Genomic DNA, 15,404 nt, shown 5'->3' on the forward strand with positions numbered 1-15,404 from the left:
CCCCCACCCAGAGTACATTTTGCACTTGCCACCTTCAGTGCTTCATCTGAGTATTGCTCAATGTGGAGGAGTACTGATTCATCTGCTGAGGTTGGACAGTACATGGAGATTTCCTTGCCTTTGTTTAGTCTGAAGCCATGAGACTTCATGGGATCTGGTGTCAGTGTTGAGAACTCACAGGGCCACTCTCGACCAACTGTATACCACTTTTGCAACCACTTCTGCTGTGTCTGTCCTGCCGGTGGGGCAGGACGCATCCATGAATGGTGCTGGTGATGTCTGGGATATTGTCCATAAAGTATGATTCCATGAGTATCGTCATACTCAAGGCTGTTTCTTGACTAGTCTGTGAGGCCATTATCCCAGTTTTGGCATTGGCCCCCAGATGTTAGATTGCTTCCTGAAGAAGGGCTTATGCCCGAAACGTCGATTCTCCTGTTCCTTGGATGCTGCCTGAACTGCTGCGCTTTTCCAGCAACACATTTTCACCTCAGATGTTAGTAAGGTCGAGTTTGCAGAATTGATGAGCTGTTTCTTTCTTTGTCTTTTCCGAAGCCTATGTCGTTGCAGGTTGTCCGCCCAGTTTCATTTCTTTATTGAGATTTTGTGGTTATTGATACAATTGAATGTCTTGCAAGGCCACTTCAGAGGGAAGTTGAGAGCCAACCACATTGCTGTGGCTCTGAAGTTTAATTAAGTCTATAAAGTATTTTTCTTTTACCTCAGGATGAATTTCTGCTGTGCCTCCTGAACTATCCCCAGAAACTCCTGCCATTTCTGCTTCACCATCTTTCCTGCTAGGCTCCCCTTCCAAATGGCTCCCGCCAGCTCCTCACTGATGTCTTTATCGTTACCTTTACTCAGTTGTATTGCCATTATGTCTGATTCCAGCTTATCCCTCTCAAACTGCCTCATTACGCATCGCCAAATCCAGAATCGCCTGTTCCCTAGTGAGCTGCACCCACAAGCTGCTTCAAAGAATCATCTAATAGATATTCCTTGAACTTATTTCCTTGTAATCCACTGCCAACTTGATTTTTCCAGTCCACGTACATAATGAAGACTCCCACAATGATTGATGAGTATCTTTTCTAACATGCCTTTTCTATCTCCTGATTTATTTCCTTCCCCGCATGCTGATTACTGCTAGGAAACCTGAAGATAACTCTCATCAGGGTCATTTTTGCTTTGCAGTTCCTCACATCCACACAGGCTCTGCACCTTACAACCATGTATTGCTTCATGCTATCGATTTAATTTCATTACTTACGAGCAAGGCAAGCCTGCCCACTCTGTTCATCTGTCTGTTGTTTTGATAGGACCTGAATTGTTATACATTTAGTTCCCAGCCTGATCCTCTTGAAGCCATGTTTCTGTGATACTCACAACAACATACCCACCAATTTCAATCTGTGGTACAAGCTCTTTTATCTTGTTCCATACACTCTGAGCATTCAAGTAGAACACATATTCACCTTTAGGGAAGGAAACTGCCATCCTAACCTGGTGTGGCCTATGTGTGACTCCAGTTCTACAGCAATGTGGTTGCCTCTTTACAGCCTCTGGGCAATCAGGGCCAGGCAATAAATGCTGGCCATGTCAGTGAAGCCCACATCTTATGATTTAATTTTTAAAAAGTCCTGGATTAACTGCCCCCCACCCCCCAACCCCCTTTCTCATAGTTGTCCCCTTATTTATTGTGCCTGATTTTAGATTCCTGACCCTTTCCATATGCAGAGTCCTTTTACTTGTTCTGGAAACTTCAATAACCTCTGCTGAGCTCTCCCCCCTTTAACTCTTTCCATAATTTCCGATGCAAATGACCTCCTCCGACCTTTCAATTTAAAGCCCTGTCCACAGCCCAAGCTTTGCAATTCACCAAGACTCTGGTCCCACATGACTGGGGTGGAGCCTATTCCACCAGAACAACTCCCCCCTCTCCCAGTATCCCATGAATTGGAATCTGCTTCTCCTGCACCAATCTTCGAGCCATGTGCATACCTCTTTATTCTTGTAGACCCTGTGTGAATTTGCTCTTGGCTCAAAGATAATTGGGTTTTTGGTCCTGCTTTTTAATTTAGCCCCTACTGTTCATATTCCCTCTGCAGAACCTCTTTCCTATTTCTGCCCATATATTTGGTACCTATGTGGACCATGGCAATTGGATCTCTCCCCTCTCACTCCAAGTTCCTTTACAGCCCAGATGAGAGACCCTGAGCCCAGGGAACAGAGCCTGCGAGCTCACAGTCCTTGGGGCACTGAGAACTGTGTCTTTTCCTTGATTATACTATCCCCAATCACAACTATATTTCTCCTCTTCTCTCCGTGCCCCCCTTAAATGGCACAATTGCAATGGTCAGTTTGCTCATTCTTCCTACAGCCATCTGTACTCTTCATACCGGGAGCAAGAGAAATTTAAGGGCTGAGGCTCCTTCCACGCCATCTCCTGGATCCCTCTGCCTGCTTCACATGTAGTCATACCCTCCTGTCCCTGACCACTGTATGAATTCAAGTTAATTAATGAAAGACATGTGGCTGCTTTTTGAAAGACAATGCCCAGATAACTCTTTCCCCCTGTCTGATGTGTTGCTTTGCTCGAAGATTGGACTCCAGCTCATCAACTCTGGGCCAGAGTTCCTCAAGCAATCAACACTTGCTATAGATCCAGTCACTCCAAAACACAACGGGTCCACCAGCTCCCACATCATGCAGGTACAACCACATCGCCTGGCCTTGCATTTCTATTTTATTTATAATGAATAGCTGTGTAGTTTTCTAGTGAGGGGATAGCATAACTGTGGTTGGTTAGTTTATGATATATTTCAAACTAATGAGTTTGCACTATATAGAGTGTCAGAATCATATCTGTAATACGAGTACTTGTATATCATACTTGTTAGAAAGTTCTGAAAATGTAATTTGTGGGTAACTCTTAGGGAACTGGAGAATCCAGTGGTGGACAACAGAAGAGATGGCTGTACCAATGCTGATACCCACAAAGACAGACTTTTTATTCCTTCCCAAACCACATTGGGCTACATTCGGTAAGTGCAGAAATTGAGGGATTCACGTCGTGGCCCCACAAATGCCAGATTACTGATCATAAAGATACTGGACATGTGCAATACTTCTCATTCATGTAGGAGATAAGTTTACTCGACACTGCGTTAATTAATATTAAGGATATTTATTGAGAATGCGCACAATTTGCATGTATAACCCTAATGAACTTTTTATCAATTGGTTTTGTAGCTTTACAAGGAATAAAACTCTTAACATATGAAATGCCTTGTGAATTTGCATTTTAGAGCAGAGATGCAATCCAAACATTTAAGTTAGGGCAACATAAAGAATTTTCTGTTACACGCGTTTAGTTTGTCGTCTGGAGGACTGGGATGAAGTTGACTTTATGTTCGATTGTGCTGTCAACCTGTGGTTGAATAACCTGTACCTTTTGCATCAACTGAGTCATTCAGGGCAGTTTTTGACAATTTTGTACAAGTACATTTAACATCCCAGAGTGACATTGATGCTGTTAAAGGAATTTGATATAGTGGGTTCAGTTCCACTTCAGATGAAAATGAGGACTGCAGATGCTGGAGATTAGAGTTGAGAGTGTGGTGCTGGTAAAGCATAGCAGGTCAGGCAACATCCGAGGAGGAGGAAAATCGACGTTTCGGGTGAAAGCCTTTCATCAGGAATGAGACTGGGAGCCTGGGGTGGGGGGAGATAAATGGGGGGAGGGTGGGGCTGGGGAGAAGGTAGCTCAGAGTGCGATAGATGGATTGAGGTGGGGTAATGGTGATAGGTCTGTAGGGAGGGTGGAGTGGATAGGTAGGAAGGAAGATGGACAGGTAGGGCAGATCATGAGGGCGGTGCTGAGCTGGAAGTTTGAAACAGGGATAAGGTAGGAGGAGGGGAAATGAGGAAATTGGTGAAATCCACATTGATGCCATAGGGTTGGAGGGTCTCGAGGTGGAAGATGAGGCATTCTTCCTCCAGGCATTAGGCGATGGAGGAGGCCCAGGACCTGCATGTCCTTGGTGGAGTGGGACGGGGAGTTGAAGTGTTCGGCGATAGGGTGGTGGAGTTGGTTGGTGCAGGTGTCCCGGAGATGTTCTCTGAAGCGCTCTGCGAGGAGGTGTCCTGTCTCCCTAATGTGGAGGAGACCGCATCGGGAGCAACGGCTACAGTAAGTGAAGTGTGGAAGTGCAGGTGAAACTTTGATGGGTGTAGAAGGCTCTTTTAGGTCCTTGGACGGAGGTGAGGGGGAAGGGGTGGGCGCAGGTTTTGCAATTCCTGCGGTGGCAGGAGAAGGTAGGGAGGGTGGGTTGTTGGGGGAGGGGGGGCATGGATCTGACAAGGTAGTCACGGATGGAACGGTCTTTACAGAAAGCGGATAGAGGTGGGGAGGGCAATATATCTGTGGTGGTAGGGTCCGTTTGTAAGTGGCAGAAATGTTGGTGGATGATGCAATACATACAGAAGTTGGTGGGATGGAAGTTGAGGACCAGGAGGGTTCTGTTCATGGTGTGGTTGGAGGTGTGGGGTTTGAGGATGGAGGTACGGGACATGATGAGATGCGCTGGAGGGCATCTTCAACTGCGTGGATGGGGAGATTGCGGTCTTTAAAGAAGGAGGCCATCTAGTGTGTTCCGTGTGGAACTGGCCCTCATGGGAGCAGATGCAGGGGAGATGGAGGAATTGGGAATAAGGGGTAACATTTTTACAGGAGGCAGTGTGGGAGGAGGTGTAAATCAGGTAGCTGTGGGAATCGTTGGGTTTGTAGAAAATGTCAATGTTGTGTCGGTCACCGTTGATGGAGATGGAGAGGCCCAGGAAGGGGAGGGAGGTGTCTGAGATGGTCCAGGTGAACTTATAGTCTGGGTGGAATGTGTTGGTGAAGTTGATGAACTGTTCAACCTCTTCGTGCGAGTACAAGGTGGCGCCGATGCAGTCAATAATGTAGCGGAGGAAAAGGTGGGACATGGTGCTGGTGTAACTGCAGAAGATGGACTGTCCCACGTAGCTGACAAAGAGACAGGCATAGCTGGGGCCCACGCGGGTGCGAATGGCTGCCCCTTTCGTCTGGAGGAAGTGGGAGGATTCAAAGGAGAAATTATTAAAGGTGAGGACCAGTTCAGCCAAACAAATTAGAGTGTCACTGGAAGGGTACTGGTGGAGACGTTGAGAGAGGAAGAAAGGGAGGGCTTGGAGGCCCTGGTCATGGCAGATGGAGGTGTTTAGAGACTGACCCCAGAGGAGCCTTCCATGTCCATCAGAACATGGACAACAGATATTTTGGAAGTCTTAAAGACATGTCTTGAACTCCAAGTTGAATGTAAGTTATGAGTTGTGTGTGTTTGATATGACAGCCTAAGGTGAAAGAATCCATTAATGGATTAGATGTCATATACATGGACTTTGGTAAGGCATTTGATAAGGTTCCCCATGGTAGACTAATGGAGAAAGTGAAGTCACGTGGTGTGCAGGGTGTTCCAACTAAGTGGATAACGAACTGGTTGATCAACAGCAGACAGAGAGTAGTAGTTGAAGGGAGTGTCTCGAAATGGAGAAATCCACAGGGATCAGTGCTGGGGCCACTGTTGTTTGTGTTCTACATAAATGATCTGGAAGAGGTATGATCAGCAAGTTTGCAGATGACACAAAGATTGGTGGGGTATCAAAAAGCACAGGGAACTGTCAAAGAATACAGGAAACTATAGATAGACTGGAGAGTTGGGCGGAGAGATGGCAGATGGAGTTCAGTCCAAATGTGAGGTGATGCATTTTGTAAAATCTAACTCTAGAGCGAATTATACTGTAAATGGAAGAGCCTTGGGAAAAGTTGATGAGCAGAGAGATCTGGGCGTTCAGGACCATTGTACCCTGAAGGTTGCTGCACAGGTGGATAGAGTAGTCAAGAAAGCAAATGGTATGCTTGCCTTCATCGGACGGGGTATTGAGTACAAGAACTGGCAGGTCATGTTAAAATTGTACACGGCATTGGTTTGGCTACATTTAGAATACTGTGTACAGTTCTGGTCGCCACATTACCAAAAGAATATGTACGCTATGGAGTGGGTACAGAGAAGGTTTATGAGGATGTTGCCTGATATGGAAGGTGCTAGCTATGAAGAGAGGTTGAGTCAGTGAGGGTTGTTTTCATTAGAAAAAAGGAGATTAAGGGGGGAACCTGATTGAGGTCTACAAAATCATGAAGGTTATAGATAGGGTAGATAGAGATAAGCTTTTTCCCCAAGGCGAAGGATTCAATATCGAGAGGTTACGCTTTCAAGGTGAGAGGTGCAAGGTTTAAGTGAGATACACGAGGCAAGTACTTTACACGGAGGGTGGTAGGTGCCTGGAATGCGTTGCCAGCAGAGGTAGGAGAGGCAGGCATGGTAGATTAATTTAAGATGCATCTAGACAGATGCATGAGTAGGTGGGGAGTAGAGGGATACAGATGCTTAGAAATTGGGCGACAGGTTTAGACAGCAGATTTGGATTGGCTCAGGCTTGGAGGGCCGAAGGGCCTGTTCCTGGGCTGTAAACTTTCTTTGTTCTTTGTTCTTTAAAATGTCTGCATGAAAATTACCTAATTCTGTGATTTTGAGCAACTAAAGATGATCTAATTAAAGACAGGATTTGTATTAGGGATATGAAGTCCTGCAGTGAGAACACTTAATGAGAAAGCTGAAACACATTCACAGGAAAGCATTTGATGTGCGAAGTGCAGAAATTGCAAATCAGCAACTACAGCATAATCATGGAATGACAAATCAGGCTTTGTGTTAAGCTGAAAGACATTCCAGATTGATATGGCAAAAGTATCACGGACAAAGCTCAGGATGCAAACAATGCAGAGGACATCATGCAAAGGGAATAAAAGGGAAAGAACATTCTGACTGTGAGAAGCTAAGTTATTTTGCACACAAGTGTTTGTCTTGGAGGAGACCCAACAAGTAGCTGTAGATGGACTCCAAAGAGCGATCAGCTGAAGATTGTGACAAATCACGCTACACCATGCAACAGGTCAACTCAGTTAGGCTGTGAGGTGACAAATGGTCTGTCAGTGTTGGAATAATGAGTGCAGGAGGAAAACACCAAGTTAACATAAAATGTCAGATGGATGCCAGCGTGTCATGCAATGTCATAACTTTCAGATCTGTGTGAGGTGGCTAAATGTGGTGATCTAAAAATGAAGCCTTAGAAGTAAGTTTGAGACTAAGTAATGGCACCATACTCATACTGAGGAAACAGATTACTCTAAGCCCAGTGCATTAATAAGTGAAAATATGGAGCAGGCAACAACTACGCATCTCAGCTAGAGCAAGCCAAAAACTTGGACTAGAAACCCTTAATATGCCAAAATAAATTTGTAGTGTGTCACAGAACACTGACTGCGGAAAACAATATATTTACGGGCTTAGTATGTCTTCATGGTGAATATTGACTCGAAGTAGATAGATTCATTGATCTACAGCACAGAGCATAGCCTTTTGGCCCCTTGTGTCCACACTGTTGAAAAGCAACTACCTGTTATAACCCCATTTTCCAGTTCTTGATCTATAGCCTAATATACCTTGGCATCATAACTGTGTGTCGAAATACTTTTTAAATGTAATGAGGGTTTATGACTCTTGCAGGCAGTGAGTTCCAGACTCCCACCACCTGCTGGATGAAAATGTTTCTTTCTGTCTACCCTATCTAAGCCATTCATTATTTTATACATCTCAGTTATGTCCCCTCTCACTCTCATCTTCTCAAAAGTTAACAACCCTAATCTCTCTGTCCAATCTCTCTCCATAACAAGCTCTCCAGCCAAGGTCCTGGTAAATCTCCTCTGCATGCTGTCCAGTGCTATCATGTTCCTCCTATAATGTGGATTCCAGAACTGCACACAATACTGTAGCTGTGGCCTAATCACCATTTTATACAATTCTGACATAACCTCTATACTCTTAGTTTCAATGCCCTGACTAATAAAGGCAAGTATACCATATGCCTTCTTAACCATTTTATCAACCTGTCCTGATACCTGAAGGAACCAGTACACATAGATACCAAGCTCCCTCTGATCCTCGATGCATCCCAGGGTATTCCCTTGCCTTGTTGTCCTGCCCAAGTGCATTACCTCACGTTTATCCAGATTGAATTCCATTTGTGACCGATCAGCACATCTGACAATCCCATTTACGTCTTCTTTAGTCTGAGGCTATGTTCCTCACTATTTATCACCTCAACAATTTTTAAAACATTTGAAATAGATATGTGTCTAAGATCAATGCAGCATCCGCTGAGGCAAGTTCCAGCTGTTCTTAACGTCAGCCTGAAAGTCCACAAAGAAGAACTGAAAAAGAAGAGAGAGACCAAGAAAGTGTTAACTGTTGGAATTTGCAGCATGATAGCATTGAAACAAAACTTTAGCAATTGAGAGTATGAATCAATTCAAAAGATCCAAATAAATGTCTGAAGATATCTCACCATCCCATGCCAATCGTTGAAGGAACTTGACCATAAACAAGAGGATATATTGAGGCACAGGATGGGGGGCCCAGCACTTCAGTTTCTACATAACGACGAGAGAATGTATTGAGACTCAGGATCCCAGTCCCAGAAACAAGAGGGGAGGCATAGTATTAACAGGCGCAGCTTCTGCTACTGCTGATTGGGAGAAAAAAAAACTAATGGCGACATTATGAGGAAGTGGTTCGTTTTTTGTGCTTTTTTTAAAAGGGTGTTTTTCAGTAGAAGGGATTAACTGAAACGACAGGAATACATGAAAGTCAGGGCTGATATAAAAAAAAGTAAACAAAGTGCGGTAAAGGAATTACAGTAAAGTTAGTGTAAGGGAAGTAAGTTTAAGACTATATAGAATAACCAAAGGTCCTGGTCCAGATTGGTACCAGTGATTTTAGTAGGAAGGGGGATGAGGTCTTGCAGTCAGAATTTAGGAAGCTTGATAGAAAGTCAGGAAGCGGGATCTCACGTTTAATAATGTCAGTGCCATGTGCAAGCGAATACAGAAATAGAAGGATAGGCAGATGAATGCGAGGCTGGAAAGATGGTGCAGGAGAACGAACTTTAGATTTCAAAGACCTGGATCGACTCTGGGGAAGTTTACACCTGTGCAAGCCAGATGAGTTGCATAGCACAAAGCTGGGACTGAGTTCTTTGCGGGGTGTTTTGCTAGTGCTTTGGGAAGGCTTTAAAGTAACTTGGCAGAGATGTGGGAACCAAGGGAGAATAATAGAGGAGAAACTCAGGGTTCACAAAATACATGGCAAAGCAACTGGCAGTGACGTAGACAATGGCAGATTAGTAGTTGAAATCAGAGGAAGAAAGAAAAATCTTTTAAGTCCAGAACAGGATTATTGTGCATGTATGTGAACACCTGAAATATGGTAAATAAGGTTGTCATAAGGAATTTTGATGTTGTGCTGATAACACAGACCTGGCTCAAGAAAGGGCAAGACTGAATGTTAAATATGTCTCGGTACAAAGTAATCAGAAAAGGCAGAAAAGGTGGGAAAGGTGGGAGGGGTAGCAGTATTGGTTAAGAAGAGCACTACATTGCTCGCAAAAGAGATGTCTCAGAGAGACCGAGCATAGAATCAATTTGGCTAGAGCTAAGGAACAAAATTACATTGTTAGGTATAGTCTATCGAATACCAACTAGTGAAAAGGATGCTGGAAAACAAATCTGCAGGGAAATTACAAAGAGATGCATGTTGTAGAGTAATTATAATGGGACACTTCAGTTTCCCAAACACAGACTGAGATATTTGTAGAGTGAAAGGCAGGTGTTCTTGGATTGTGTACAGGAGAGCTTCTTACAGCAGTATGTTTCCAGTCCAAGAAAAAAAGGTTGCATTGTTGGACCTGTGTCTTGGAAATGAGTTGGACTAAATAGACCCCATGTCATATGGGGAACATTTAGGAGACAGTGATCATGGTATCATAATGTTCAGGATGATGCTGAAGAAGATGTGTAACAATGCAGAGTCAGAAAAATCAACTGATGGAGCGCATATTTCAGTGGAGCATGAGCAAAGTTGGCCAGTATTGACTGGATTGGAAGGTTGGCTGAACAGTGATCCAACTTCAAAGAGGACATTTCTCAGGAACAGTCTAGGCATGTTCCCTCAAATGTGAAAGGTCGAACAAACAAATCTAGGGCTTCTTGGATGACAAAGGAGTTAGAAATTAAGGTTAAAGGTGAGCTTATGACAAGTGTCAGGCAGAAAATAAAATTGGGAACCAAGACGAATACAGAACATTTAGAAGTGGCAAAGCATATAAAAGCAGCAAAGAGAATTTATGAGAACGACTTAGCAGCCAACATGAAGATGCTTTCTAGTTCTCCTAAGGTTACATAAATAGTAAAATTGTGATAAGAGGAGTTGAGCCGATTAGGGATCTACATCTGGTGACTAGGCATGTCCAGTATGTTAAATGACTACTTTGTGTTAGTCTTTACCAAAGAGAGAGATGTTGTCTAGGCCATGGCAACAATGGAGGAAACTTGGTCATTAGAAGTTTTTAAGTAGAAGTGTTGAATAGACTGTTGGTGCTTACATTTGACAAGGCATCAGGGCTGGATGAGATATAACCAAGAATTTTAACAAAGTGAGAGTGGAAATTGAAGGACCATGGGCTACAATCTTCCCTGGACTTGGGGAGGTGCCAGAAGATATAAAATTTGAAAATATTACCACCTTTTTCAAACAGGGAGTAAGGATAATCCCAGCAATTACAGTGGTGGGAAAATTTCTAGTGACAATTATTTGGGATGGAATTAGTTGTCAACATGGAAGAAGGTGAATTGATCAGGAAAAGTCAGACTGACTTTCTAAAAGGGAAATAATTTTTAATTTGTTGGGTTTTTTTTGGATAAGTAACAAAAGCTTGGTGAGACTAACACTGTTCTGGAAGGCAGTTAATGCAATGCCACCCAACAGACATCAAGGCAAGTTGTAGATAATGGATCAAAAGGGTCAGTAGCAACACGGATACAAAATTGACTGAATGTTAGGAACCAAAGACTAATAGTCAATGAATAATTTTCAAATTGGAAAAAGGTTTGCAATGGAATTCCCCAGGGTTTGGTATTGGGACCCTTGCTTTTCTCATACATCTGAATGATTTGGATCTTGATCTACAGGGAACAATTTCAAAGTTATAAGGTGACATTAAGCTTTGAAGAATTGTAAACTGTAATAAGGATAGCCTATAGCTCCAGGAGGGGAGAATTTTGCAGGTAATGATCTTAGCTCGACTAGATTCAAGATTATTATGGCAAAGGTCAAGGATGGGTTAGAATGGTCTGGGAGCAGATACTTTCTGTCTCGGGTAAATCTGACTCAGAAAAGTGAGATGCATTTAGGAATTACGTTTAACGAATGTTCCAATTAAAAAAAAAAAGGGTGCCTGTGGACCCTGGATGTCAAGATATATTCAGTTAATTGAAAAAGGGAGCTTATGGCAGATATAAAACAGCAGAAGCCCGTGAGGAATGTAGAATGTGCTAGAGGGAACTTAAGGTGACGATTATAAAAGCTATAAGGGGACATGCAAGGATTATGGCAAGTAAAATAAAGGAAAGCCCCAAGTTGCTTTACAGGTACATTGTGTCAAAGGATAATGAGGGTAAGAGTGGAGCCCATTAAGGACCACAGTGATAATGTGTGGAGCCAAAGGATGTGGGTAGGGCTCTAAATGAATTTTTTTTGTCAGTGCTCACTAGTGAGAGCAACGATACTGGTATAAATATCACGAAGAAGATGTGATATGATTAAAGAAATTAGTGTAGACAGGAGGTTATGAGTGGTCTGGCAGGCTTAAAAGTACATAAATGTCCAGAGATGGATGTATCTCAGGTTGTTGAGTGAAGCAAGGAAGGAAAGAGCAGGGGTGTTTGCAAAAATGTTCAATTCCTCTCTGGTCACAGGAGTGGTACTGGAAAACTAATGGATAGCCAGTGTGGTACTGTTTTTCAAGAAGGGAACAAATACTAAGGAACTACAGGTCAGTCAGTCTCACCTGTTGGTGATGGGGAAACTATTTGAAGCAATTCTGAGGGACAGAGTTAATTTGTGTTTGGAGAGGCAGAGATTAATCAAGGACAGTGAGCATGCTTTTGTTAAGGGGAGGTTATGTTTGATCACCTTGATTGAATTTTTTTGAAGAGGTGACCAGGTGTATTAGTGAGGGCTGTGCTTTTGATATAGTCTATTTGGACTTCAGCAAGGCTTTAGATAAGGTCCTGCATGGGAGACTGATAGCAAAGATAAGAACCCATGGGATCTAAGGAAATTTGGCAAGTTGGATCCATAGATGGCTGAGTGGAAGGAAGCAGAGGGTGATGGTCATGGGGTGTGGATGTACACTGGTCCCTTAAGGTATCAGGACAAGTGGATTAACGGGTTAAGACAGCATGGTTTACTTGTCTTTATTATTCAAGGCATCAAGTATAAAAGCATGAGGTTATTGCAGAACTGCATAAAGCATTGGTTAGGCTAGCAAGAGTATTGTGCAGTTCTGGAATCTACATTATAGGAGGGATGTGATCATATTGGAGAGGGTGCAGAGGATGTCGTCTGGGCTGTAGACTTTGAGCTATGAAGAGAGATTGGTTTGATTTTAATGTCATGTGTACTCAAGTACAGGAGTACTGTGAAATGTGTATAATGTTGCCACACAAGGCGCCATCTTGGGTACAAGTACCTAGATACAAAATCTTAAGAACAAGGTAGAAAGAAGGAACAAAGTTAGACATTAAAAGTTGCAGTAATTGTAGTATAGTGTAAATCATATGAAGTAAGGTTAAAACTTACACATTGCATACCTCAATTTTAAGTAGAAAATTAAGAAATAAAGCTACAAGTTCAAACATTACAGTCTGACTTAAATGCTTAGACGTGGTGGGATCACACTTTGAGGAATCACCTCAAGACCGAAAGTCTACACTGAGACCACGCCAGACCGATAGACTGCCACGCTGGGCCACTGAGAGACCACCATGCTAGGCTAAAGGTCCACCACACCAGGCCGAAAGACCGCTGCGTCGGGCCAGGAATCCGCCATGCTGAGCTGAAGGGCTGCCATACCAGACTGGGAGGTCACCTCGCTGGGTCTAGACCGAGTCCGAGGCCAGGATTCTGTGGCTGGGAGAAGAAAGAAGAGAGAAGGGAAAAAAGCACAAAAGCGATGAAACAAAGAGAGAAAAAGAAAGAAATAGAAATGGATGGAGTAGGTGAGTTGTGTCTGAAGTGTCCTACTCTGCTGCTATTGGGTGAATTTTGGATAGAGTTAGCTGAAATGAACTGGGCAGATAGATTAGCAGGAATGACAGTTAGCAAGCACATGCAGACATTTAAGGAGGAAATTTATGACTCAGCAAAAATGCAGCCCGGTTAGGATGTATGATTCCAAGAGAGGTAGAAATCAATGATGGCTGAAAGGACAGGGTGGTGAAGAAGGCATTTAGCACGCTAGCCTTCATTGGTCAGAACACTATGTATAGGAAATGGGATGACATGTTGCGACTGTACAGGACATTGGTAGAAACCTATCCCTTTGCTGGAGGGATCAATGATCAGGGAAATGGATTTAAGGTAAGGTACAGAAGGCTTAGAGGAGATGTTAGGGGAAAAAACCTTTTTCACCCAGAGAATGGTGGGAATCTGGAACTCACTGCTGGTAAGGATGGTAAAGACAGAAATCCTTATACATTAATGAAGAATTTAGATGCAAACCTACGATGCCAAGCCACGCAAGGTTAAGGGCCCAGTGCTGGAAATTGGGATTAGAGTAGATAGGTGGTTGTTTTTAAGCAGCATGGACATGATGGGCCAAAGGGCCTTTTTCTTTGCTGTATACCTTTATGACTGTATGACTGTGTATGGATAGACATGTTGGTGGCATGGGCAGATCAGTTTCATTGCAGAGAAGTGTGAAGCGATGCATTTTTGAAGGAAAAACATTGAAAGACAATGTGAAATACGAATTACAATTCTCAGGAGGGTGCAGAAGAACTTGGGTGTAATGAAACAAAGAACTGTGAATGCTGGAGATTTAAAACAAAAACCCGATTTGATGGAGAAACTCAGCATGTCTGGTAACATCTATGGCGAGAAAGCAGAGTTAATGTTTCATGTCCATGACCCTTCTTCAAAACTATTAGTAGCTGGGAAATCATTATATTTGTGCTAATGTGGGGTGGTGACATGTGTGGTTGCTGGAAGTAAAGGAAAGGAGTGAGTGAATGAATAAGTGGAGATGGAGCCCAGACAGAGAAAAAATTATCCAAATAGCTCATTCCTGAGGAAGGGCTTTTGGCCGAAATGTTGACTCTCCTGCTCCTTGGATGTTGCCTGACCTGCTGTACTTTTCTAGCACCAAACTTTAGACTCTGATCTTCAGTATCTGCAGTCCCCACTTTCTCCTAGAGAGAAAAAGACAGTTGAGAAGACAAAGGGATGGCTGATTGGATGGACCTGGGTATATGTGATGATTGCAGGTCAGGTAGAGAGAGAGCAGTAAAGCGTTTTGTCAGCTTTATTAAAAGTGTATAGAGTACAGAGCAAGAAGGTGATGTACAACAAACTTGTTACACCTCAGCTGGAAATTGTTTTCTTCACACATGATGTGACCAAGCCAATGTCACTCAGCATTTATTGCCCTTCCGAAGTTGCCCTCAAGAAGCTGGTGGGGAGCTGTTGTTTTCGTTCTTTTGGTTGACTCGCAATGCCATTACAGAGGCAATTCCAGTGTACAGTTCTAGGTACCACATTATAGGAAGGATGTGACTACAGTGGAGAGAATGCAGAAGTGGTTTACAAGAATTGTTCTGGGTTGAGGAATTTATTAGGATAGATTGAAGAAGTTGGGATTATTCTCCTTGGAGAAAGGAGGCTAAAGTGCAGATCTGATAGAGGTTTTCAAAACCTTGAGTGAGTTTGTTTGAGTAGATAAGAAGAAACTGTTCCCACTTGTAAAAAGAGCAAGGGCAAGAGGGCATAGATTTAAAGTGATGTTCATAAGGAGCATGAGTGAATTCAGGAGAATCTTGTTCACAGAGTGAGTAGTTAGGGTGTGGATTGCAGTGTCTGAAAGTGTGGAAGAGGTATTCAGGAGGGAATTGGGTGATTATTTGGATAATAAGAATGTACAAGGGTATGGGATAAATCAGGAGATTGCCATTGAGTAATGGTGCTCGTTTTATGAGTTGGTGCAGGCACGATGAGTCAGTGGCTTTCTTCTGCACCATAACAGTTCTGTCATTCTGTGAACTTGCACTGTCCTCGATAGAAAGAGCAGATACTTTTAATAAGCTTCACTTGCCAGTATCAGCATTTTAAATACATTCTGGATGCTATTTGGAAGATACAGATAGTTGC

The 15,404-nt window shown here is 43.1% G+C and overlaps 1 protein-coding gene across 4 annotated transcripts in view; it reads left to right on the forward strand.

Moving 5' to 3' along the window:
- The window catches only part of LOC122554242 (CMP-N-acetylneuraminate-beta-1,4-galactoside alpha-2,3-sialyltransferase-like), a 506,893-nt gene that overhangs the window by 91,540 nt on the left and 399,949 nt on the right, over positions 1-15,404 (forward strand). For 3 of the 4 annotated variants that reach the window (XM_087990522.1, XM_087990523.1, XM_043698959.2), the window contains exon 4: positions 2,937-3,044. The exons of the other annotated variant lie outside the window; for it this stretch is intronic. In XM_087990522.1, the coding sequence (XP_087846648.1) occupies positions 2,937-3,044 (108 nt within the window). The remainder of the gene's footprint in view (positions 1-2,936; positions 3,045-15,404) is intronic. 4 annotated transcript variants of the gene reach the window in all.

This window comes from Chiloscyllium plagiosum, unplaced genomic scaffold, assembly GCF_037043375.1.
Source record: "Chiloscyllium plagiosum isolate Xiang-an unplaced genomic scaffold, Cpla_swu_hap1 HiC_scaffold_9, whole genome shotgun sequence".
Classification (NCBI taxonomy): Eukaryota; Metazoa; Chordata; class Chondrichthyes; order Orectolobiformes; family Hemiscylliidae; genus Chiloscyllium; species Chiloscyllium plagiosum.